The sequence below is a fragment of the Papio anubis genome, chromosome 6 (assembly GCF_008728515.1).
Source record: "Papio anubis isolate 15944 chromosome 6, Panubis1.0, whole genome shotgun sequence".
NCBI classification, from domain to species: domain Eukaryota; kingdom Metazoa; phylum Chordata; class Mammalia; order Primates; family Cercopithecidae; genus Papio; species Papio anubis.
In genome coordinates, this window is record NC_044981.1 from 112,552,911 (window position 1) to 112,579,753 (window position 26,843).

The 26,843-nt window shown below is 49.3% G+C and overlaps 1 protein-coding gene across 2 annotated transcripts; it reads left to right on the forward strand.

The window, feature by feature from the left end:
• Nucleotides 1–10,867: 10,867 nt before the first annotated feature.
• LOC103883952 (UL16-binding protein 1) lies at nt 10,868–18,575 on the forward strand. 2 transcript variants are annotated; one of them, XM_009205899.3, is made up of 4 exons: nt 10,868–10,952; nt 16,972–17,235; nt 17,450–17,725; nt 18,386–18,575. In XM_009205899.3, exons 1-4 carry the CDS (start codon nt 10,868–10,870, stop codon nt 18,493–18,495), a joined length of 735 nt encoding a protein of 244 aa, XP_009204163.2. In that variant the 3' UTR covers nt 18,496–18,575. The 2 variants fall into 2 exon arrangements, with proteins under 2 accessions (XP_009204163.2, XP_021793426.1); XM_021937734.2 differs by lacking the exons at nt 16,972–17,235; nt 17,450–17,725.
• The last annotated feature ends 8,268 nt before the right edge of the window (nt 18,576–26,843 follow it).

The window sequence follows — 26,843 nt, forward strand, 5'->3', positions numbered from 1 at the left end:
CCTACAGAGTTTGGAATTTTGTTCTATTACTCAGTAGAGGATTAATGTTACTTCATTTTTCCTCCATGATATGGAGTAATAAACGAGTGATTCTACCAGATTTTGTATGGGAAAAGAGAATCCACAAAACATGGTTGAAAAAAATCAGAGACAACACAAATACATGGAAAAATATTTCATGCTCATGGATGGGAGAATCAACTTAGTTAAAATGGCCATACTTCCAAAAGCAATTTATAGATGCAACACTGTCTCTATCAATACCAATGTCACTTTTCACAAATTAGAAAAATCTAATCTAAAAGTTATCTGGAATTTAAAAAGAGCCCAAATAGCCAAAACAATCAAAAGCAAAAAGAACAAAGCCAGAGGCATCACATTGCCTGACTTCAAACTATAATATAAGGCTACGGTGATCAAAACAGAATGGTACTGGTACAAAAATAGACACTCAAATCAGTGAAACAGAATAGAGCTCAGAAAGAAACCTTCACACCTTCTAACCTTCAACAAAATCAACAAAAACAAACAATGGGGAAAGAGTCCTAATTCAACAAATGGTGCTGGGATAACTGGCTAGCCATGTGCAGAAGAATAAAACTGAACCTCTACCTTTCACCATATATGCAAAATAACTCGACATGAATTAAAGGTTTAAATGTAAGTCCTAAAACTATAAAAATTCTGGAAGATAAGCTAGGAAATGCCACTTTGGACATAGGGCCTGACAAACATATCATGATGAAGACACCAAAAGCATTTGCAACCAAAAAACAAAAATTCATAAATGGGACCTCATTAAAGAGCTTCTCCACAGTTAAAAAAAAAAAAATTAGCAACACAGTAAACAGCCTAAAGGATGGGAGAAATATCTGCAATCTGTGTGTCTGACAAAGCTCTAATATCCAGAATCTACACAGAACTTAAACAACTCAACAAGCAAGAACAAAATCCCAATTAAAAAATAAGCACAGAATGTGAACAGACACTTTTCAAAAGAAGACTTGCAAGTGGTCAGCAAACATGAAAAAATGCTCTTTGGGAAGCCGCGGTGGGCAGATCACGAGCTCAGGAGTTTGAGACCAGCCTGACCAACATGGTGAAACTCCGTCTCTACTAAAAATACAAAAATTAGCCAGGCATGATGGCGCACACCTGTAACTTGTAATGGTGCATAGTCTAATGTTGAAACTATAAAATACCTTGGACTGGTACTTTCTAGTGTTTTCCAGCAGATGGCACTGCTCATCTTTCAAATATTTCAGTAAGCCCAGCGGGTTTGCGCACAGCGAGTTTGTGCCCTGAGCTCCTTGGCACACAGCTTGGGATCCACAGCCAAGGGCTACAGAGAAGACAAAAGAGACGTTGGCATCATGGTGAAAGAGGAATCCATAAAGAGTTCATTTTTGAGGATTGGGGCAGTTCCTTCTGCCCTGCAGATCAAGATGCCTTGAGGGCAAAGAGCAGAGGGGTGCTCTCTGGTGGCCCAGCAGTTCTGCCCCGGGGAGAATTCTCTTCTGCTACAGTGAAAACCAACAGGACGCTGCTTCATCCCGGGGGGACCAGGAAGATAGGTCAGAGTGAAGAGCTGTCTGAGTGTTTCAGATCACACAGTGACTGCTTGCTTGAGGGCTTCAGAACTCCTTCATGAACTGGGAGACAGCCCCTGAGGTGAAAGGTGCGTGGGCAGGATGGGCCTGACAATGACAACTCTCAAGATGACGCGCAGTTTCTCCCATGTGTTTCTGTGTGTCTTTGTGTGTGCCCGTGTATGTGCATGGCTGTGTCTGTATTTCTGCATGCATGTGTGTGTGTGTGTGTGCGCGCGCACATGCCTGTGTGGTATGAGTGTGTGTGAGAGACTGTGCCTGCATGTCTCTGTGTGTGTGCGTGTGTGTGTGTGTGATAACATGCCTGTATGAATGGTGAATGGGTTTTCTGGTTGAGTTGCTGTGGAGGGAGACAGGGTCTCCAGGGCGCTTCCTGCCCACCCCTCCTTCTGTGTAGCCAGTAGCACAAATAGCACAATAAAAGGTAGTTTAATTTCATTTCATGCAAATGTAAAACTTTTGAGCTTCAAAAACGACTCCATTTAGAAGGTAAAGAAAAAAAAAAAACTTCCAGAATGAGAGAAAATAATTGAAAATCATATATCTGGTACGGTACTGTTATTCTGAATATATAAAGAACTCTTGCAACTCAGTATTATAAAGTGAAGTAAGCCAATTTAAATATACACAAGGAATTTGAATAGACTTTTCTCCAATGTGAGACAGGTAAACTACACGGTGGTCTCAAAAGAATAGAAAATTCTAGGCAGCAGTTTCAGGTGACAAGCAAAAGGAATCTGTTGAAATATCTGCAGCGGTTCTGGGCTGATAAGATGCTGAAAAACAGCGTGTGGACCAAGCTGATTAAGAATAAGTGGACCCAACATGGCCCTGAATTTGACCTAGGTTTCACCTAGGACCTCATTATATGCTGACTAACATACTAGTCAGCTCCCTAGCAGTTCTGAGAATACTCATATTTGGTGTAAAAATTCGAGGCACCAGAGTTCTAAGAAACCCTGTCCTTCTTCCAGAAATCTTCATGAATATTCCACCCGTTGATTGAAGAAACCCAGAAAGGTGGCAGCCCCAAGCCCCCTTGCCCCTGCCTGTCTCTTGAGTTCCCCTGCACTCCCTTGAGTATTTACTTTTCCTTTTACAATAAATCTCCATCCTTTCTCTATTTTCCTACAGGTCTTCAAATTCACTTCCCCAACCGCTGCCAAGAGCCCGGCACCAAGAGCTGGGGTCGCGGTCCCACCGGCGTTTGGGGACCTCCCCTTGCCCATCGGCATCAGAAGAAGAATGCAAATGGCAGTGAGCCCAGTAAAAGGCGCTCAGTGCCCACAGCCCTCAGGGAAATGCCAACCGCACCCACAAGAGGACGCCTCACCCCGCTGGAACGGGTGACCCCAAACACAGTGAGGCTGGAGGGGGTGGGGCCTGCGCTCCTTACAAGGCAGAGAGCAGGAGAGGGAGAGTTGGTGGAGTGTGGGGCTATGCCTATGTCATCCTCTTCCCATTTTCCTGGCAGAGGTTTCCCTTTGTTCTCTGGCCCTACCTGCTTTCTTCTTCTCCCTTTCTCTGGTTCTCCCTCCCATCCTTCATTTCCAACCATCCCAAGGTTTTCTCCGCTCCACGGCATCCATGCTCCGGGCCCCCAGCCCAGCTTATAAACCAGGAGCCCTGGACTGCGAGCGGCGGGATCCAGGAGGCGACAACTTGACGCCCCTTCCGGACCCTGGACACTCAGGATCTAGTAGCAGCCCCAGGGCAAGGAGGATGGGGGTCCTCGCGGGGCCCACACTGTCGGAGCCCCACGGATTCGAGCGGGACAGTGAGGTCTACACACTGAGCCGGTGACAAAGTCCTGGCGAGGATGAAGCAGGAGCCTCGTGCTCCTCTTCCCACCAGGCCCCGCATTTCCTTGATTCTTCTGACACGGGAACCGCGGGTCCGTTGCCGGGACCAGTGAGTCATCCCAGGTCTTCGAAAGGCCGTTTTTTTCCAGACACTGTGGACCGGGAGGCCCGGGGGTATCGGCCGGCAGCGGGGCACCCACTCCGGGGTCTCCACAGGGCGGGACCTGGGTCCGGAGCTCCCGCGAAGCAGACGCCCTGGGCGGAGCTCGCAGAAGCCAGAGAGGACGCGGAGGGGTGGAAACTGAAACTCCCAGGAGCGGAACTTTCCCCCAAAGTCGTCTGTGGTTGAAATCAGCAATCGCCTATAATATCCCCCCTGTGACAACACCCCCCAATATCTAGAACCAGTGCCTCCTCACTGAGGCAGCCCCGCAGGCCTCTGCTCGTGTTCCGCGTCCCAGGACCCTCGGGGCCCACAACAGATCAGGCGAGCCCATCCGGTGACCCTCCCTGGGGCTCCCGGCCCCACTCTTTCTTACTTCTTCACCTACGTATTTTCACCTGTTTCAGGGTCGAAACCATGAAAAGTCATGTGTGAAAGGCTCCCCTCGCCCCTGCTTGGGTCCACTCTCATTGGCCACAGCCCAGAATGAGACATTATTGGATTCTTTGAATCTTTCCAGGGAGTCTTTATGCTATTTCAAACGCGTATGCATAGGTATTCTTAATTCAGACTTGGATATTTTTTACTCTTGATGAAACCTGTCACCCTGTCCTTCAGTTTCCCCTCCTTTTATAATGAATGTTTCACCATCCTCTGCCCAAGCTGGGTCTTCACAATCACAGACAAGAGTGTCGCCAACATTGCCATCCTGTGACATGAGACGCTTTAACGGTGCATTACTTTGCACGGCAATTCTGTGTCTGCAAATCTATTCTACACAATTAAATTCAGATTCATGCAAGCAGTTTCTGCAGCATTTCATTTTTCTAAAAGTAACTGACTGGAGACCATCTGGATCTTCATACACAGACACTGGTTACATTTGTTGTGAGGCAGTCATTCTGTGTAATGTCCTGCAGAGATAAAAAGGAAAGGAATCTATATGTGCGGGTATTGGAAGATCTTAAAAGTGTGTTATTTTGAGATAGAATCTGCATTCAGCAGAGTGCCTATGGGCTTATACTTGTTTTAAAAACCATCATTGATATATGTACACATCTCTATTGTTAGTAACGAAAACAGTATTTCCATAACTTATTGCCAGTCTGTTTGTCCATTTTAGGAAACATCAATGTAGCTGAAAAGCCATGGTTGCAGGAATTGGTCATCACCGGCCAAGATTCTACACAGTCCTACATATCCTCCCAGCTGAGGTTGCCAGAGGAACAGGATGTGGAATGCAGTCAGGTTACAGAGAGGAACCTAAAGTCAAACTGGACCAGGTGTCTTGTCTTGATCTCTGCCTCTTCACCCAACCCCCACCTGGTCAGGCAGTGACCCTGGAGGGGCTGGGATGATGCTTGGTGGGCAGTGAAGATGGGAAGCCAATTTTGGGAGTATGGTGAACATGGAGAGTTGGGACCCCATAGCAACTGGGGAGGAGCTGGTGTGATGCTGGGAGCACTGGGAAGGCAGGGAGCCTAGGCACAGCACTCACTGCTTCTCCCATCTGGGACAGGATTTGGGTCGGTGATGAGAAAAGTTTCCTGAGTAGCAGAGTTCCCAAGCCTGGCAGAATGACTCGCCCCGGTTGCCACTATGCCCAGCCCATCCTACACTTTATATTCTGTCAACAGCAATTTTTAAAACACTGTATCCAGAAGGTAGAAAAAGATAACCAATCACATAGGGAGGTAAGATAGCAACAAGAAGAACCAGCTGAAATGTGCAACAGAGACAGAAAATACATGGAACCTCTAGATCAGCACTCTGATAGAAATAAAATGCAAGCCACAAGTGTGAGCCACACAGGGAATTTTAAATATTCTAGTGAGCACAATGAAAAACTAAAAAGAAACTGGTGAAATATATTTTACAACATTTTTAACTCAATATGTTTTAACTAAATATTTATAACCACAATTATTATTTCAACATGTCATCAATGGAAAAATGAATAATGAGACATTTCACATTTTTATAGCAAACCTTTGAAATTTGGTGTGCACCATATACTGACAGTACTTCTCAATTTAAACTAGTTGTATTGCAAGCTCTCAATAGCCTCATGTAGCTAGTACTGCTGGGTTAGACTTTGTAGCTTTAGATTTTAGAATTATCTGGCTGGGCACGGTGGCTCACCCCTGTAATCCCAGCACTTTGGGAGCCCCAGGCGTGTGGACCACCTGAGGTCGGGAGTTCGAGACCATCCTGACCAACATGGTGAAACCCCTTCTCTACTAAAAATACGAAAATTAACTGGGTATGGTAGTTCACGCCTATAGTCCCAGTTACTCAGGAGGCTGAGGCACGAGAATCAATGGAACCCAGGAAGTGGAGGTTGCAGTGAGCCAAGATCATGCCACTGCATTTCAGCCCTGGCCACCGAGTGAGATTCTGTCTAAAAAAAAAAATTAATAATAAATAAATAAATTAGAATTATCAGGCAGGGATTTAAAAATAACTATGCTTACTATGTTACAATAGCTTTTAAAAAATGAAAAAAATCATTGAGTAAAACATTTTCCTGGTTTTCTTGCTCTGTTGTTGCTATGGCATGTGGGGCCTGCCAGTTAGAGCTAAACAGTCAGTTTTGCTGTTTCTAGGCAGGAAAATGCTCGCATCATAAGTAAATATCTAGTCATCCCAGGAGGTGACTCTGGTAATGTATGTTTTCATTAGTCAATTCCACTCTTAAAGGTACAATTCTCCTGACTTTTTAACGTTTTCCTAGGGTGCCATCCTGTATGTTAAATCCAAAATTGATGATTTCTTCTCAAAGGCAGTGTTACCATAATTCACACCATTTAGATATATTATTTAAAAAGTGCTTAAATCTTTTCAACATTGTTCATTAAGCTTCTGTTAAAATCATAAAAATATCTTGTCATGTCTGATTAATTCAACTGAGTTCAGTTTTTAAACAGTACTACTGTTCTACAATGTGCTATTTATTGTTTAAGCCTAGAATTCATTAGTGCTTCTAATAAACTGAAAGGGATGGAGTATTTTACTAATATATTCATCATAATTATAATAAATTTAAGACTGTGGGCCAATTTTATGAAATCTATATAGAAATGATAGGAAGTAAATGAATTTAACATAGTTCTAGCATTTATTTTGTCTGAAAGCCAATGTTCAGTGAAAACGTTTTTCTCTTCTGAAAACCTGAAGCAAGTAATGCTAGAAACGTGATTTTCTACAGAATTGACAGGTTGGTAAGATGATACATGACCGAAGTAGTATCATTCATCTGTTTAACGTTTATAGCCTGGGAACATGCCTTATAATAAGGCCAAAAGGCTACATGTTTCAATATACTCCTAAATATAAGAGACTTTAAGCTCATAAGTTCAGAAAGGAGTATTGTCTGTAAATTACATCTCGATAAGCTTAATATTTATAAAAGATAGGAGAAGACTAGCACTAGTCGAATAAGAGAAAAACAATAAGCTTTTCCAATCTACAAGTGCATCTGTGAAAAGCTAGGTTAAAGTCAGCCCATTTTCTACCTCCTTGAGGCTGTGACTAACAGCCTGGAATGGTACAAATCCACTGGATGAAGACAGGAAAGAAGCTCAAGCTTCTGGCTCCCTTTCCCAACTTACTCCAGAGAAACAATGGAAGGAAGAAGGAAACACCTGACCAACAGACTACACAACAGCAACCCTGGTTGCAAGATAACAACGGAGTATTGTTTCTCAAATATGAAGGAAAAGAACTTGAGCCTAGACTTTTATATCCAGTCAAATTTTCATTTAAATAGGAAGGTATATTTTCTGTTGCAGTGATAACAAATTGCCACATACTTACCTGCTTAAATCAGTACATCTTTATTATTTCGCAGTCCTCTAGGTCACAAGCCTGAGATGGCATGACTGATTTCTCTGCTCCCAGTCCTCAAGGTCAAAATCAAGGTGTCCACCCACTGGGCTCTGATTGGGAGGTTCTGGGAAGCATCTGCTTCCAAGTGCATTCAGGTTGCTTGCAGAATCCAGTCCTTGGACCTGTGGGACTGAGGTCCCAGCTTCCCTGCTGGCTGTCAGCTGCAGCCCTTCCCTAACTCCTAGAGGCCCCTCTCCAGTTTGCTCATGGTCCCCACAGCTCAGAGCCAGCAACAGTGCATGGAATCCTTCCCATGCTTAGAATCTCTCTGACATTGGACGCATCTTTCTTGGCTCCAGCCTGAGAAAATTCTCTGCTTTTTAGAGCTCATGTGATGGCACTGGGCCCACCCAGAGAACCCAGGAAAATCTATTTTAAGGTCAACTGATTAGTAGCTTTAATTATGCCTGTGCAGAACCTAGACTAGCGGTGCCTAGACTCACAGTACCTAGACTAGCGGTGCCTAGACTAGGAGTAGCTGGTTTCTCAAGGCCCCTCACCCCTTATTCTCTCCATCCCCTTCTTCCTGGCCCCCTTTCCTTTCCCATTTCCATTCCCACTTTCATAATCATTTCTTCTTTGCTTAAAATACTGGATTTTCCTGCTGCTGGTACGCTCCAGGCTCAAACAAACAGGCTAAGACAGCAGCTAGTTGTCCTATCATCAGTGTTTTCTAGAACATAACGTTCTAAAAAAGGTACAGGAAACTTGAAGGGGCAGCTTCCGAATCCTGCCCACCACGGTGTATCAGAATTATTCAAAACATACAAAACCTGAAGGATATTTGCCTCCTAAAGATCCAAGTTGGAAATAGTTTAGAGGAAGGTACCTCAATAGAGCAAGAGAAACATAGGAGATTCGACAAGAGAACCGAGGAGGACGAGTGACCAAAGAATCTGTTCCAGATTACTGTTATCTCACAACAAGGGAAATGTGAAGTTAGGATCACAGAAACAAGGAAGTGTAGCTAAGAATAACCGGGAATTACCGCTAGGAAAATTATCAGGAAAATGGGGCTGGAGGTGGCACAAGAAAGGGATAGGAAAACGTGCTGATAGTTCTAAAATTAGGAATAAAACAAAACCAATAACACCAATAAATGTGATACATATTGGTATGAGTCATAGGTTAAGGGCAGCCACCCTGAGAAGAAAACTAGAATGCATAACTTTTAAACCAACCAAAGAAAACCTCGGTATACTAAATGGAGCACAGGTATGGAGGGGGAAATACCAGCAATAAAAAAAACAATAAATACACGTGGACCAGGCACAGTAGTGGCTCATGCCTGTAATCCCTGCACTTTGGGAGGCCGAGGTGGGAGGATTGCTTGAGCTCAGGAGTTCAAGACCAGCCTGGGCAATATAGGCAGACCCCATCTCTACAAACAAATATAGAAAATTAGCCCAGTGGGTGGCGCATGCTTGTAGTCCTGGCTACTTGGAGACTGAGGCAGTAAGATGGCCTGAGCCCAGGAGTTAGAGGCTGCAATACTTCATGGCCACGCCACATCCCAGCCTGGACAACAGAGGAAGACCCGTATGCCAAGCCAAACAAACCAAAAAAGATAAGCAATGATCCTGGCTTGGTAAATAAATTTCCCAATAAAGAATTGAATTACTAAAACTCATCACATAAATCACTAGAAACTCCCAGGGTTTAGTTTTAAAATATCAAAATAATATACACTATTTTCAAAGAACAATGTTAAAATGTAAAGTTTAAAAATAATAAGGTGCTGTATCACAAGAGAAAGGCTACTTTGTTTTTTGTTTTTTTTTTTTTTTTAAGCCACTACAATATGCTTTATTGTTCTTGGAAAGGGCTCAGGATTTGGTTTTAAATCCGGCTGCACACTTTTCATCAGTCTCACATCTCTCTCCCCATGCCAAACTGGCTCCAGTTAGCAATGCCGCATTAAATACCAGGGAGACCTTCAGAAACTTCCAGAAGCCTCCCCTCCTCCTGACCTCCAACCCCTGAAATCCAAGACCTCCCCTGTTAGCCCAGGACCCCTACTTAGGGTCCAGCCTGGAACTCACCAACCCGACCCACTTTGGACCAGCCTGGTAGCAGTAGAGGCTGGAGAAAAACACCCAACTCTGCGCCAGCAACTGTGCCACTGGGGACTGGAGCCCAGGGTGTGACATGCCTGGAGGAAGCAGAGGGCCTCCATGAGTCACCCCAGCCCTCAAGGCTGTCACAGCTCCAGTGGCCCCGCCCCGCCCCCTTGCAACTCCAGGCCATGGGTCCTGAAGTGCTTGGATTCTTGCTCCCTCTCAGACCCCACCCCTTCTTTTCTCCTTCCCTTTCCTCCTGGCCGCCTTATCTTTTCCCATTTCCATTCCTGCTTTCAGACTCGTTCCTTCTTTGTTTAAAACACAGATTTTCGCCTGGGCACTGTGGCTCATGCCTGTAATCCCAGCACTTTGGGAGTCCGAGGTGGGCGGATCACGAGGTCAGGAGTTCAAGACCAGCCTGGCCAACATAGTGAAACCCTGTCTCTACTAAACATACAAAAAAAGTAGCCAGGTGTGTTGGCAGCCGCCTGTTATCCTAGCTACTCGGGAAGTTGAGGCAGGAGAATCTCTTGAACCTGGGAGGCGGAGACTGTAGCGAGTTGACATTGTGCAACTGCACACCAGCCCCTGCAACAGTGCGAGACTCCGTCTCAAAAAAAAAAAAAAGGCAAGATTCTTTTGGCCCCGGTGCACTCTAGGCTCAATCAAACCAGCTGAAGACAGCAGTTTGCTGTCCATCATCATGCTACTATGTTTTCTAGAAGATTCTATCCTGATGAAGCACCCCCAGACTGGTTGAAAACCAAAGTTACTCTTTCTTGGAAAATCTTTGTGGACACCCAGGTGGGCATTCAAATTTCCAAGTTGTGGCCAGTTGCAGTGGCTCCGGACGGAGAGGGGCGGGGACTCAGCGACGCAGGCGGAGGGAGGGCGGCTGTCGCTGGTGCAGGCGGTGACTGGGAGACACTGCCGGCACTGAGTATTCCTGTGCAAGTTTCTTCACCTTCCTGTGCGTGTTTACATTGTGGTAATGATACATGCTGTGTTGAAAAATTAGGGGATGGGGCCATGGAAAGAACCGCGCCCTGGCCCGCTCGGGGCCTGTGCAAGCCGCCACCAAGCCGCGGGGGGCGGGTTGGAGGGGAAAGTTTCGTCAGCCAGGCCGCTGCCAGAAGACAGCGTGACGGGGTGGAGCATCCCTAACAAGGGCAGGCTAGGATCCCGCCCAGTGGATCCCAGCCCGCGGCGGGGCGGGGTGCCGCGAAGCGGAGAGGGGAGGGTCTGGGCAGCCTTTATAATTAGCCGGCGTGGGAGCTCCGAAGCGATTCATCAGCCGGACTCCACTTCGACCGCGCCTCCTGTCCCCTGCTCTCCAGGTCTACAATGGCAGCGACCGCCAGCACTGCGTTCCTTCTGTGCCTCTCCTTTCTGCACCTGCTGTCCGGCTGGTCCGGGGCAGGGCGGGCCGGTGAGTTCGGGGATGGAGCCTAAGTGGGGCGGGAGGCCAAATCTGGTGGGCTGTGGACTGCAGAGGGTTTCAGAGGAGCGGAGGCTTCTGCAAGGACTGGCGCGATCTCCCGGAACATCGCGGTCTCCTGAACATCGCCGTTCCCCCGAATATCGCGGTCCCCCCGAACATCGCGATCTCCCCAAACATCCCGGTCTCCCCGAACATCGCGGTCTCCCCGAAAATCGCCATCTCCCCGAACATCGCGGTCTCCCGGAACATCTCGATCTCCCCGAACATGCCCGGCTGAAGGCACTCAGTTCGCCTCCGCGGCTCCTTTCCGCCGGGTCCGATTCCTTCGGCTGCCGCTTGCCCCGCAGGCCAGGAAGCTTCTGGATGCACCGGCGCTATCTCCCCGAACATCGCGGTTTCCCCGAACGTCGCGGTCACCCCGAACGTTGCGATCTCTTTTCCGCCGGGTCGGCTTCCTGCGGCTTCTGCTTGCCCCAGGAGGCTCCTGAAAGGACCGGCGCGATCTCCCTGAACATCGCATTTTACCAGAACATCGCGTTCTACCGGAACATCGCGATCCTCTCAGAACTTCCCGGTCTCCCCTAACATCGCTATCTCCCCGAACAACTCGATCTCCCCGAACATCCCGGTCTCCCCGAACATCGCGGTCTTCCGGAACGTCGCCGTCTCCCCAAATATCCCGGTTCCCAATTTATATGGTCTCCCCCCAACATCACCGTCTCTGAACATCCTTGGTCTGCCACACCCCCCGCCCCGGCACTCAGTTGCATCCGGCAGCTCCCTTTCCACCCGTAGGCTTCACGGCTGCTTGCCCCAGGGCTTCTGGACAAGCGCCACCTCCCGGGCATCCCCGCGTTCTGCCCCGGCATCGCGGTCTCCCCAACGCAGCGTTCCCGAACGCCGGCGTCTCTCCGAACATCCTTGGTCTCCCCATGCTGGTTTCCCCGGGCTGCTCGCGGTCACGCCGGAACATCGCGGTCTCTCCGAACTTATCGCTGTCTCCCGAGCATGGCGGTTCCCCGACATCGCGGTCTCGAACATAAGCGTTCCCCGGGCATCGCCGGTCTCCTGGAACCTCCATGGTTCAGGCGCGAGGTCTCCCCAAACATCATGCAGTGAAAGCCCAGGAACAGCTGTTAGCCCGAACATTACTGTCTCTCCCTCGAACATCAGCGGTCCGTGGCGGCGTGTGCCGCTGTTCCCGAACATCAGCGGTCTCGAACGCTCGCTGTCTCCCGAGCGTCAGCGGTCTCTCCGAACCAGCTGTTCCCCGGGGCAGCCGCTGTCTCTCAGAACATCGGTCCCCGAACATCAGCGGTCTCTCGAACATCGCTGTCTCCCCGAACGCATCAGCGGTCTCCACGAACATAGCGTTCCCCGGAACATCAGCGGTCTCCTGGAACATCGCCCGAGTTCCCCGAACACGAGTCTCCCAAACAGCTCAGCGGTAAAACAAGGACATGGCGGTCTCTCAAACATCGCTGTCTCGCGAACATGCGCTGTCTCCGGAATATATCGCTATGCTCCCGAACATGGCTGTCTCTTGAACTGTCGCGGTCCCCACGAACATCACAAGTCTCCCGAAATGCCATGCGTCTACGAACATCGATCTCCCCGGAACATGCCGGCTGAAGGCAATCAGTTCCCCTCCGCAGCTCCGTTCCGCCGGGTCCCATTCCTCCAGCTGCTGCTTGCCCCGCTGGCCAGGAAGCTTCTGTGTGCCCCAACGCGATCTCTCCGAACGTTGCGGTCTCCGAGGCCCCGTGCGATCTCCCCGAGCGTTCGCGATCTCCCGGGCATGCCCTGCTGAGGGCCTCAGTTCCCCTCCCGGCGGTTCCTTTCCGCCCAGTCGGCTGCGGCTGCCACTTTGCCCCAGGAGGCTTCTGGAAGGACCCGCGCCATCTCTCGGAACATCGCCTTCTACCCTAACATCGCCATCTCCCGGAATATCCCGGTTTCTCCGAACATCCTGGTCTCCCCGAACATCGCGGTCTACCCGAACATCGCGATCTCCCTGAACATGCCCTGCTGAGGGCACTCAGTTCCGCCCCGCGGCTCCTTTCCGCCTAGTAGGCTTCCTGCGGCTGCTGCTTGCCCCAGGAGGCTTCTCCAGAAGGACTGGCTCCATCTTCCCTAACATCGCGTTCTACCTGAACATCGCTATCCGCCCGAACATCTCGGTCCTCCCCAACATCGCGGTCTCCCGGAACATCGCTGTCTCCCCGAACATCGCGGTTTCCCTGAACATCGCTGTCTCCTCGAACATCGCGGTCCCCCCAAACATCTTGGTCTCCCCGAAAGTTGCCATCTCCCCCAACATCTCCATCTCCCCAAACACGCCCGGCTGAAGGCACTCAGTTCCCCTCCGCGGCTCTTTTACGCCAGGTCCAATTCCTCCGGCTGCTGCTTGTCCCGTAGGTCAGGAAGCTTCTGGATGGACCGGCGCGATCTCCCCAAACATCGCGGTTTCCCGGAACGTCGCGGTCTCCCTGAACCTTGCTGTCTCTCTGAACATCGCGGTCTCCTCGAACATCGCTGATGGTCTCCCCAAACATCTCGGTCTCCCCGTACATCGCGGTCCCCCCGAACATCGCGGTCTCCTCAAACATAGCGGTGCCCCCAACATCGCTCTCTCTCCGAACATCCCGGTCTCCCGGAACACCGCGATCCCCCCGAACATCGCAGTCTCCCCAAACATTGCGATGTCTCTGAACATCGCTATCTCCCTGAACATGCCCGGCTGAAGGCACTCAGTTCCCCTCCGGGGCTCCTTTCCACCGAGTCCGCTTCTGCAGCTGCTGCTAGCCCCGCAGGCCAGGGGGAGTGTCAAAGAAGGCTGAAAAGGAATCGCAGGAGGGTGGAGGGGCCAAAGGGCTACAGAGGGCAAGGTGGGGCGGGGATCCCTGGTGCAGACCCGCAGCCCCACTCACCCTAGGGAACAAAAAACCAGATCCCCGAACCCTAACTGGGGTCAGGACAGGGGTGAAGGGAAGTTCCACAGGGACGCGATCACAGACCCCCTCACCATCCACAGCCCTGCTTTGCTCTGACCTGCTCTTCACCACACAAACCTTCCAGCACCTCCAGGGCTTCCAGCCCTGGAACTTCCCCCTACACTTTGCTGCAGACACTCACCTGCACCCAGGGGCTCACCAGACACTTCCTACCCCTCCCCTCACCATTCACTTTCACCACCCAGGTCGCATCCTTTCACTCTCCGTCTCAGCTCACCCCAGTCACCACACAGGCCTCCCTCACCTCCCTATCCATGAAGGAGCCCTTAGCACCTCCCCCACCAACTAGCACCTTCTCCCCTTTTGCCTGAGGACACACCCCAGCAAACACACCCCACACTTTCCACATAACTTAGTGCAGGGGGAATGGGAAGGACCATTTCCCCCAGGATGACCCTGGGAGCGCCCCTGAGTAGAGGCGCCCACTACTTCCCTTGGGTCCCAGACCCACCTCTTCTTCCTACTGGGGAGATAGGGTTATACAGAACAGTCACTACACAGACAGGAGTCAGCAAACCCTTTCTAGAAAGGAAAGGCTGAAGGCACTTTGGTCCTTGCTGGCCATGGGTACTCTGTGTGTCAAGTGCTGTCCCTTTGTACAGCAACAGCAGGCAACGGCAACCTGCAAATAAAAGGGAGACCAGATGTGGACACCATCCTAGGTTGCTGACCCCAGATGAGGGTACACGCTGTGTCCTGGCAATTGGTTCCCCATCCCCCAGGGTGTCATCTCCAAGTAATGTTAGTTGAAGAGTCACAGGTGTGTCCTACCCTGCCTGTGGCTTCTGGGTGGTGTGGATGTGATGGATGTGAATGGAGGTTCTATGGTTCCAGGCCTACTGCTCCCCTCCTTTGCTGCTGAGTGGCATCATCGGTCCCTCAGGGTGATCACGGACCCTCCCTGAAGCCTCAGGTGTGAGCTGAGGGTGAGGGGTGCACCCATGTGGTGTCCTGGGGATCAGGGCCAACTGCTTGTGCAGCTTCTTGGTTCCCTGTGGCCCTGCTCCTGCCCATCTCGAGACCCACCTGTGTCTTCTCACTGCTGGGCCTACCTTCCTAATGACCTAAAGGGTGAGGAGCACACCCTGTGATGGGCAGCTCTGAGGCTGTGTGGTCACTGCCCTCCCATAGCTGGAGGCCCATCTCCACCAGGGCCCAGAACCACACCTGGAGCCACTTTTAAGTGAGGGGATTTCGCTGCTATGAGTGACACAGCCTTGCTTCTAAGCACTAGGGGACCCTGTTGTGATTCTGCGGTTGGCAATTGCCGTGAAATCCACATAGCACCTTTTCCAACCACACATGCCTCTGGGATCTTAGGGACTCCAGGGTCAAATAGCCATATTGGTAGGTCCAGCGACACCCCTCATCACAGAGTGTGTATGGTTGCATCCCAGCTACAAGAGCAGAGTTGAATAGTGACAGGGGAGGTCATATGACAAGCACAACCTATAATAGTTACTACATTAACTACAAACACTATCCATTCCCAGTACGAATCCAGGAAATGTGAAATTACTATCGAATGGGTCTAGGAACCCAGCACATCCCTCCCTGTAAGCTGGACCTGACACAGGTGTCTGTCTGTTACTTTGCCCTAAATGCACCTCATGAGTAATAGGGGAGCAAGTTAATGCTTCTGGTCCCTGCGAGGATGTCAGACCACACACTGTGTCCACCAGGAGTGTCTGGGTATTTGCTGTTTCATGGTATACACTTACCAGAGCAAATGCCCTATCTGGCTCTGTGAGAGTCTGAAGGAGTCATTGCAGTTGCTGTGGGGTTGAAGGAGCCCACCAGGGCCTCTGGACTCTCCTTTTAGTAATGGACTCTGGGTCTGAGATGTGACTCAGTTCTCAAAGCTGGGCAAAGGAGCTCAGTTATTTCCTGGGGTGACTCCTTTCAGCCTCCAGGTCATCCATCGTTGCATTTTGTCTTTGTTTGCTGTAATTATTTAACTCTAGCAGTATTCAGGTTGAGTTTCCATTTCTTTTGGATCTTTGACTCCTTTGTTCTATGAGCCATGGGCATACATTTGTATGGCTGAGGGCCCCAGCTAGCATTGTGACTTCTTTAATTATTTCCATCATTGCACCCTCCTTCCTCCTGACAGTTGACGGCCTCCAATTGAGATCTCTTATTTTAGGATTTTCCATCACCATTACTACTGGGGAGCCCATTTCAGGAACAGCATTTCCTACCCCCAATCCCGGCCTTCAGCAACAGGCATCCCTGAGCTTCTTGACAGTCTGCTGCCTTATCCCAGGGCCTTCTTTATATGCTGAGTACACAGGAGTCCTCCAGGCATCCCATGAGCCCAGAGGATGGACATCGTTCTGGATTTTCATACTGCAGTCACTCTGGCATGGGCGCTTCTCTGAGCCTTTTGGTTCTTTCCTCTATACCCAGACTTAGAAGTTCTGGATTTTCCACTTCTTGCCCTGTGAACCATCCCTTTCCAAGGTTCCAGGAATTCATGCTCATAGCAGATGGGCAACTTCGTCGGGGCTTTGCCAAGGTATTAAATCCTGTGACCCGTGACAATAATCACTTGCTTATCAAAACTGAATTCTGCCCTCCCCACCCCCACACTGTGCTGGAGCATCCAAGGGCAGCTCCCACACCCTCTCCCGCCTCCTGCAGTCCACACAGACTGCTGCTGAGGGTCCTCCTCATCCAGGCCTTTTCCTGCCACAACAGGCCTGGCACATCCACGACAAGGTCATGTGCTGACCAATGTGGGCACAGAGCAGGTGGGACATGTCTGGAGGGGCCATGTGGTTTCACGGCTGCAGGAACCTTCCCCTCCATGTATTCAAGCAAGGGAGACGCTCTAGTCATTAGCTAGTTTTCATGACAGTCCTGTCTGGCACATCTTGCTCTGCCAGCCCAGCTCCTCAGAAGTATTTACTTGCAGTCACTGTAAGGGGGAGGAGGGGATTTAAGTTCCACTTCCCACCACACCAACCCCCTCCTGTGTTTTTCTTCCACAGTCAAACACTGTCTTTCCTATGACTTCATCATCACTCCTAAGTTCAGACCTGAACCACAGTGGTGTGAAGTTCAAGGCCTGGTGGATGAAAGGCCTTTTCTTCACTATGACTGTGTTAACCACAAGGCCAAAGCCTTTGCTTCTCTGGGGAAGAAAGTCAATGTCACAAAAACCTGGGAAGAACAGACTGAAACCTTAAGAGACGTGGTGGATTTCCTCAAAGGGCAACTGCCTGACATTCAAGTGGAGAATTTAATGCCCATTGGTAAGTTTAAAATGGCCCGGGGAGCAGACACAGTAGTAACTTAGAGGCATTTATTGGTTTCATGTAACAAAAAAATCAGAAGTTTGTGTCACACAAGAGGCTGAGAAGCATGGGCAGGATGCAGCAGAGAGAGCAAGTCCAGGAGCCAGGAAAGGAAGCAGGGTGGGGCTCAGGACTTGTCAAGATCAGAGCTGATCTCTTTCCAATGGGGCAGAGCCCCTCATTCTGCAGGCCCGGATGTCTTGTGAGCACGAAGCCCATGGACACAGCAGAGGATCTTGGCAGTTCCTCTTCAATGGACAGACGTTCCTCCTCTTTGACTCAAACAACAGAAAGTGGACAGCACTTCATCCTGGAGCCAAGAAGATGAAAGAGAAGTGGGAGAAGAACACGGAGGTGACCATGTTCTTCCAGAAGATTTCAATGGGGGATTGTAAGACATGGCTTGAAGAATTTTTGATGTACTGGGAACAAATGCTGGATCCAACAAGTAAGTGAGAGGGGGAAAAAAAGAAGCTGTCTTGAGTTCAGATCTTATCAGTCCGGTGTCTGAGTGTGTGACTGCATGTGTGTGAGTGTTTGAGTGAGTATAAACATGACCCCTTCATGGGGGACTCCTCCTGGGGGTGCTGGCATGCCTGTGCTATCTCATCCTCCTCTCACTTCTTCCTCCTGACTCCTCTTCCTCCCTGCACCTGCCTGTGCTCCACCCACGGTGCATTTCTCACCAACCTCAAATCTGTGGGTGTCACAGTGTTTCTAGACCTTTTTCATTAGTGTTCCTTCCTCCTAGAATTGCCGTTTCTTTCCTCTCCCCTCATCTGTTTCTGTAAATCCATCAAAATCACCTCCAATGCCAGGGCCCAAGACCCTCCCCTCTTTGGCCCTGGGACATCACCTCCTCTTTCTCCATGGCAGGAGGGTGGGCTATGTTGTCACCTTGCTTCCCTCAGCAGCTGTGTGAGCTCCCTGAGGACAGGGGACACCCCCTCTCCCTTCCTACCCCAGGACCTGTCCCAGAGGTTGCCCCACAGCAGAGGGGAGCAAAAGCTCTGCCTTCCAGGATGACCTGGGGTGGCAGGAGCTGAGGAGGCATCCCCTAAGATTTGCGGCCTCGACAAGGGTTGTCACTCCTGTGTTTCCATTTCAGAACCACCTTCTCTGGCCCAAGGCACAACCCACCCCAAAGCCATGGCCACCACCCTCATTCCCTGGAGCCTCCTTATCATCCTTCTCTGCTTCATTCTAGCTGGCAGCTAAGGAGAGTTGTTTAGAGTGACAGGTACTGTGGACAATATTGGGAGGGGAGCAAGGGGCAGATGAGTGAGATGGGAGGATGTGGAAGGAGAATTCCCAGAGTCCCAGAGGCCGGGAACTTCTCATCCTGACACGAGACAGATGAATGAGACCTGGTGTCGCCTGTTGGCAATGACCTGGGCAGCTCAACCTTGAGTTCTGATGGAGTCTCACTGTCAGAGGCCAGAGGGAAAGGGAGGAGCCCATACCAAGGCTTAAGGCATATTAAGCTTGAGAGGGTTCAGCCAGTTCAGGCCTGTTTCAGAGCAGGTTCCTATTTGGGAAGGGTAGCGGTATGTGGCCTGCAGGCAGCAGGAACTCAGGCGTGGGCAGTCCGCACAGTAGGAGAGGAGCAGCATGACCACTTCACCTAGGATGTCATGAGAAAGGGTGTCCCTGGAGAAGGCTACAAAGAGAGTGATCTGGGAGAATCCCAGGACGAGGGGGCTGTGAGGGCCTTCTCCCACCCAATTCCAAAGGCTGCATTCCCAGAGAAAGCAGCTCAGGTCCCAGCAGTTAAGGTAGAAGGTGAAGAGTGGAGCATGTCCAGACTGAGGTTCAAGAAAAAGCCAGGCCCGTTGGACCCATGGGATTCCTGGCCAGGTCCTGGGGCGATGCCCCTGCCATTCTGCCTCCTGCACACTCCAGATCCTGAGCCAGCTGATGGCCCTGCCTGGAGCAGAGTGGACTCGGGCAGGGCAGCTGACCTGCTGCTGGAGTTCCATGCCCACCACTGAACTTGGTTAGGAATGAATGGGGCAGGGCAGGGGCAGTCCCATTCAAAGCTATGGGTGCAGCTCCCAGGGAGAGGAGAGGTTGAGAGCAAAGGGGAAAGAAGGAGGTTTGCCTGCAAGCCCACCCAAGGCCAGGGAACACGGATACAAAGACCTTTCTTTGGACAGGGATCCCCCAGGTCCTTTAGACCCTTCCGTGAGAAGGGGAAGCAGGCCCTCCCTGGGGGTGCACAACCCTCATTACCAGCCTCAATTCTGAGCCCTCATGTGCTGTAACAGGACCTGGGCTGGCTCTGTGGTGTGGTGAAGGAGGGTGGAGGTTGGGACAGGCTGCAGAGCCAAGGGTAGGTTTGGAGGGAAAAACATGTTCCTTATTTGGGGGAGAGGCTCCGAAATGGGGAGGGCCTGGGAGGGATCACCCAGGAGAACAGACCCAGGCTTTTCTCAGCCACTTAAACCAACGCTTCATCTTTTCTGAAGGTGGAAGATGATATCAAGAAGCCTCTGTTAGCCTGTTCTGGTTCCTGCTCTCCCTTCAGGGAGGTCGCCTGTCTACTCACCACTGTGCCTTTCTGGAAAGCAGGAGTGCAAGCCTTAGCAAGCCCACAGGCCCCCAGGAGATGATGAGGACATTGTAGACTCAGCATCTCATGCCACTCATTACCTTTGCTGATGATCCTAGCAGCCATTTTTCTTAACGTCTTCTGCCACTTTCTCTCAGTGCTAATGGATGGAATTCCTGCACAAGTTTTAACTGAACAAGAAATCCCAGCAAAACGCATTTTCTTTCTACTTCTTTGATTGTGGAAAAGCAGACACTTCTCTGAAGCATGACCTTATTCTTCCAAACAGTATCGCTAGTAAAATAGCATGCTGGACTTCAGAGCTCAGGGATCCTTTCCATTTTAAGTTGTTGGAGAAATCTCCAAACTGCTTTCCATAGCAGCTGAACACATTTGCTTTCCCACCAACAATGTCTGTTTCCTTTTCTCTGCAGCCTCACCACCATCTCTGACTTTGTGACTGGTTAGAGATGGTAACTCATTGCGGTTTTGATTTGCACTTATCTGATGATTAGTGATATTAAGCATTTTTTCATGTTTGTTGGCCAATTGTAGGTCTTCTTTTGAAAAGTATCCATTCATATCTTTGCCCAATTTTAATTGGGTTTTTTCTTCTTGCTTGTTCAATTGTTTAAGTTCCTTGTAGATTCTGGATATTGGACCTTTGTCAGATGCATACTTTGCAAATAGTTTCCCCCATTCTACAAGCTGTTTAGTGTGTTGCTGACCAAGAATTGTTATAATCCTTTTTATTTTTATGGCTTTTTACAGTTCCTCATTCTGTCAACCATATTGGAGTGAAGCGGCATACTCATCACTAACTGTAATCTGCAACTTCTGGGCTCAAGTGATCCTCTAGACTCAGCCTCTAGAATAGCTGGGACTACAGGCGCATGCCACTAGGCCCAGCATATTCTTTTATTTTAGGTAGAGATAGAGTCTTCCTATGTTGCCCAGGATGGTCTTCAAATCTTGGCCTTGAGCAATCCTCCCACCTTGGCCTCCCAATGCTCTGGGATTGCAGACATGAACCACAGTGCCTGTTGTAGAAATTTTTAATTATTTAATATGAAAATATTACATTAATGATTATTTTATTTAGTAAATAAAATAATGTGGAGCCCTGAAATAAACCTGCACACCTACAGCCATCTAATCTTCAACAGAAATGAGCAATGTGGGAAAGACTCCCTATTCGAAAATTAGTGCTGGGATATCCAGCCAGCCATATGCAGAAGAAGGAAACTGAGCCCCTAGCTCTCCCTATATATATAAAATACCTTGATATGGGTGAAAGATTTAAATGTAAGTACTAAAACTGCAAAAATCCTGGAATATAACCTAAGAAATACCAATGCGGACATAGGACCTGGCAAAGATTTCATGAAGAAGACACTAAAAACAATTGCAACAACAACAAAAACATTGACAAATGGGACCTCATTAAACTAAAGAGCTTCTGCACAGAAAAAGACACTAGCAACACACTAAACAGACAGCCTGTAGAATGGGGGAAACTATTTGCAAAGTATGCATCTGACAAAGGTTCAATATCCAGAATCTACAAGGAACTTAAACAATTCAACAAGCAAGAAGAAAAAACCCAATTAAAATTGGGCAAAGACATGAACAGACACTTTTCAAAAGAAGACCTACAATTGGTCAACAAGCATAAAAAATGCTCAATATCACTAATCATCAGATAAGTGCAAATCAAAACTGCAATGAGTTACCATCTCTTACCAGTCATAAAGTCGGAGATGTTGGTGAGGCTGCAGAGAAAAGGAAACAGACATTGTTGGTGGGAAAGCAAATGTGTTCAGCCACTATGGAAAGCAGTTTGGAGATTCCTCCAAGAACTTAAAATGGAACTACCATTCTATCCAGCAATCCCACTACTCAGGATATATCCACAGGAAAAGAATTCATTTTATCAAAAAGACAAATGCACGAATATGTTCACTGCAGTGCTATTCTCACTAGCAAGGACACAGAATCAACCTAAGTGCCCAGCAACAGTGAATTGAATGAAAAAAATGTGGTACATAGACACCATGGAAATCTATGCAGCCATGAAACACAGCAAAATCATGTCCTTTTCAGCAACATGGATGGAACTAGAGGCTATTATCCTAAGCAACCTAATGCAAGAACAGAAAACCACATACTGCATGTTCCCATTTGAAAGTGGCAGCTAAACATTGAATTCACATGAACCACAGATGCTAGAAATCACCAGACCGGGGAGAAAGGAGGATCACCTGGGCTGAAAAATCACCTGTTAGGTATCATGCTTACTGTTTAGGTGATGGGATCATTGGGACACCAAGCCTCAGCCTCCCAGAATCTACCCATGTAAAAAATCTGTATATGTACCTTTTATTATATAGGTTGAAATTAAAGATGAAAAAATAAAATGACACAAGGCCAAAAACAAATGGGGTTAACTGACCAAAGTGAGAGAACTCTGCACTATGAACCCAAACCCAGCTCAAAAAGATAAACTCTAGTCATTGAAAATAATCATAAGTTGTCTGATGATAATTGTATAAAAATTTGTATGATGATAATGTATAATAATTATATAAGAAAGTGCCAAAACCCTAAAATTAAGCACTCCATAATGGAATTACAGTTGATTTCCATCTTGCTCTTTATACCCTTACTTTTTTATCCATTTTCACATGACGTTTTTGCTTATCCACAGGAAATCCTTGCTGTCAGCCTTCTCCTTCTGCACCCACCACCTCCTTTTCCACTGTCATCCTCAGCCCTTCCTCTGGTCTGGGACTGTGGCTTCCTTGGCACTGAAGGCCCAAGAGCTGCATTCAGCCTCGGGAGAGGATGATGTAGGGCGATTTGTGGAGGTGCTCTGCGGCATTGCAGAGGAACCTAACAGCTGAACCCTCTATTGCAGACAGCTCGTTTCTCCATCAGGTTAACTTCTACAATAAGCCAGCCTTGCCGTTTTTCCTCATTGTTTTTTCTAATACTCGAACTTCATTGCTTGAAAATTTATATTCTTCATACATTTCTTTCCGTTTCTTGTTTGCACAATATATCTGATTTATTATGCCCAGAAAACACTGGACTCACCATGTCACTGAGCAGCTACAAGATCACAGTCTCCACTTGCTGGAAGGGGCACATGGGGTTGGAAACCCTTCAAAAGCCCCAGCCCCAGAGAACTCTATTTGGCTGTCTGGACTCCCTGGGAAAAGCCCCATTCGTTGGGCTTGTCATTGTTGACCCGCTAAGGAGTCTCTTTCTAGGAAAAAGCCAGATCCCTCAGAGCACTGGCTAAAAGCAATAATTGCAACTGCTTACAACCCACCGTTTGCATATGGGGCAAAGCCTTGAGGGCTAGTGGGGGTGGGGATAAATATTTGGGCAATGAGATAGGCATAGAAGCTGGCACATGCCCAGGGAAGCACCTGAGAAGGCCACATCTCTGACCTTTGGCTGACCTGGAGGTTCTGTTCAGGCAGGAGAAATGGGAGAGCTGCAGTGGTGATCAGCTGCCCGCCTGAGTCGCGGCAGGGGGCAGGAGTGCACCACACACACACAAAGCTCTCCGCACTGGAGCAGAGTCGCCGGCTCAAGGCATTGATGCAAACCCTCTGTCAAGCTCACCTAACTGAGCAGAGACTTCAGGAGTCCACCTGAGACAGGGAATACCGATGTTATAAGATCATCAGAAAGTCACTAAAACAAGCAGCAGCAGCACACCTTGAAGAGGGACATCTGATTTCCAGAGCTGTCACATTGTATTCTTGTAAACATTCAGTTTCATCTCAAAAAACACAAAGAGGTGCAAAGAAGCATGGAAGGATCCCCAGATACAAACAAGAACCAGTCCTGGAACTGTCCCTAAGGAAGCCAGCCATTGGCCTTAGTGAGTTCTCAGTGTCACTCGAGGCAATGTATGGCAGTCAGGAGACTGTCTTGGAGAACTGTTCTTCCTCACTTCCATGGGAGACAGGACTCAGCAGAAGTGGTGCTAGAGGCGGAATGTGTATGTCCCCAAACATAGTGCCTAATGTGTACTGAGGAGAGGAGGATTTGATCAGTTATTATGTTATGAGAAAAGCCCTCAGAATGGGGCTGGATGGCCAGGCATGGTGGCTCACGCCTGTAATCCCAGCACTTTGTGAACCTGAGTGGGTGAACCACTTGAGGTCAGGGAGTTGAGACCAGACTAAGCTAACATAAAGGTGAAACCATTTCTGCTAAAAAATTAAAAATTGACCATGCATAGTAGCAGGTGCCTGTAATCCAGGAGGCTGGAACAGAATTGCTTGAACCGGGGGACGAAGGTTGAAGTAAGGCAAAGACATGCCAGCCTGGGGTGAAAGAAATAAAGGGAACGAAATTAAGGAACGAAGAAATCTTGTGACAGGGTTCTTCAGGCTTCTCCGTAGTATATACCAAGGCAATACTTACAAAAGAAAAATAGTTTAATTTGACTTCTTCAAAGGTAAAACTTCTTTGCTTGAAAAGAATGCCATTTAGAAAGTGAAAAGACAACTTACAGCATGGAGAAAATATGTGCAATTATATACCTGGTAAGGGACTGGTATGCGAATATATAAAGCACTCTTACAACTCAATATTGTAAGAGAAATAATGCAATATAAATGTGGAAAGGTTTTGAATGAACATTTCTCCAGAAATACATTGGTCACTAAGCCCATGAAAAGAGGCTCAGCATCTGTAGCCATTAGGGAAAGGCAAATCACAGCCAAGATGCCACCTCACCTAGTAGGATGGCTGTCATCATAATCACAGTGAAGGACATGGAGACTGGATCCTTCACCTGCCAGAGCTGAACCGCCCAGGAGCTGGAGTCAGGGGTGGTGTGTGGATAAGAGTGTAGCCTGGCGGGCTGTGATGGTGAATATTAGCTGGCCAGTGGATTGGATCAAGGAATGCCTAGGTGGCTGAAGTATGTATTCTTTCTGGGGTGATGTCTGTCAGAGGTGTTGCAAAGAGGAGAGCGACATTTGAGGTCCGGGAACTGGGGACGAAGACCCCCATCAGTGTGGAGTACCATACCATGGGCTGCCAGCTGGGCTAGAGAGCAGGCAGGAGGGTGGGAGTGACCCTGTGGAGGCAGAGCTCTCTGGCTTCTCTCTGTAGCTTCCTGGGGGTTCTTGCTTCTTCCTCCTTGGATCCAGACTGCCAGGTTCTTTGCTTGTAGGGCTCTGGGACTTACCAGCAGTCTCACACTTGGCCGGGCTCTGGGAGCTTTCGCAGGGGGCTGAGAGCTGCCCTGTGGACTTCCCAGTTTTGAGGCTTTCAGACTTGGGCTGGCCTTTTACTGGCTTCCCTCTTCCCCGGTTTGCAGGCGGTCTACCATTGGACTTCACCTTGAAATCCCACATGTGCCAATTCTCCCTAATAAGCTCATATATATACACATACATGTATATATCTGTGTCCTGTTGGTGCAGTCCTCTGGAGAACCTAGGTAACCCGGGGTGGGGTTGTCCTCTGTCATTCTTCCCATTTTGGGGTGGGGGTTTCTCTTTGTTCTCCTGCCACCTGCTGGCTGCTTCCCTTTTTCCGTTTTCTCTCGAAGCCTAGCTTTTCCCACACATCCCGGACTTTTCTCAGCCTCAGGACGTCCATCCTGGGAAGGGGCCCCTACTGGCGGGGTAACCAGGAGCCCTGGACCACAGGCGTAGCGAGATTGAGAGGGGCGAAAGCTCCTGGCCAACCCGTGGACCCAAAGTACAGGGGAAATTCAAAGGCAGGGAGCCCTGGAAATGCTGGAGGTTTGTGGTGGAGGCCGGTGAAACAGAGCATCTCTGTTTGTCTGGGATGTCTGTGCTGGCGTTTCCGCGAGATCCCCAACCTCACCTTTGGTCATGCCCACTATGTCACATTAGTTAAGGCTGCTTCCGCCCCAGGGCGCAGTGGAAGTGCCAGCCTCACCAGAGAGTCCCGCTGTGCCCTCGGGGTTGTGGGGGGCCCTCAATCTCTTGTCCTCCCATCCTCCTGCTGTTATAGGAGATAAGAAAGAATTTATCAGGTAGATAGGGTAAAGAGCCCGGGCAAAAATTTTCCTTCTATCAAAAGCAGCTCAGAAATTGCTCCTTTTCTAACCTCAAGCAGTTCAAAGAAATCACTTGTCTTCTAACGAAGAGTATCACAGAAGATCAGTAAAAACACAGATAAGGAACCGGGGCTGGGAACGACCCCCCTGCGAGGGCGCCGCCCACCAGCGGCCTCAAGCAGTCCAGGCAGGGGATCCCGCGCTGGAGCCTCGCTGTAGAGCCCAAAGACCCCAGCTGTAGGTCACTTCTCCACCCAGCCCGTGTAAGTCCTCCCCGTCCCCACTGCCAGGCTGTAGGAGGGAAACCATCAGCTGTCCCATTTCCTCAAGCCCGGAGACAAGCTTGTGTCTCCCTGAGGCGTGGGTGGAGTCCTCCACGTCTTCCAAGGCGGTTCCGCCCCTTGAGTATCGCGCTGGGCGCCGGAGTGCCTCGGGTGGGACATCGGTGGCAGCCGGGCGCCCTGTGGGGCATCACTCAGGCAGGACCCGGCCTGAGCGCCTCGAAGCGTTGCAGGCGCCACAGGGAGGGCGCGCGGAACCGGGAGGACTAGGCGGGGCGAAACTGAAAACCACCCGCAACGAACTGACGAAAGCCTTTTGCGCAGCTGAAATCCGCAAATGCTTTAATATCCTCCTGAGGCGCAAGAGACAAAATGACTTTAGAGCGACCCCGACCCTATTTTACCACCCACAGACACACAAAAACGAACACAGCAAAAGTAGAAAACCCAATCCCTGCTCTTTGTGAGACACGCATTTAAGAACATAAAGAAGCAGCGCTCAAGGGGGAGGAAATATTTGCAAAACAATGAAGTGAAATGATCTCCTGTGAAAGATGGGAAGCAGAAGAAAGGCGGAGTGAAACTTCTTGCAGTTTCTCCGCGCTTCGGCTCCACCCAGGAGACCAAAGCCCGGGACCGCTCAGCGGTAGGCTCAGACGTTTCCGCCGCGCGGTGA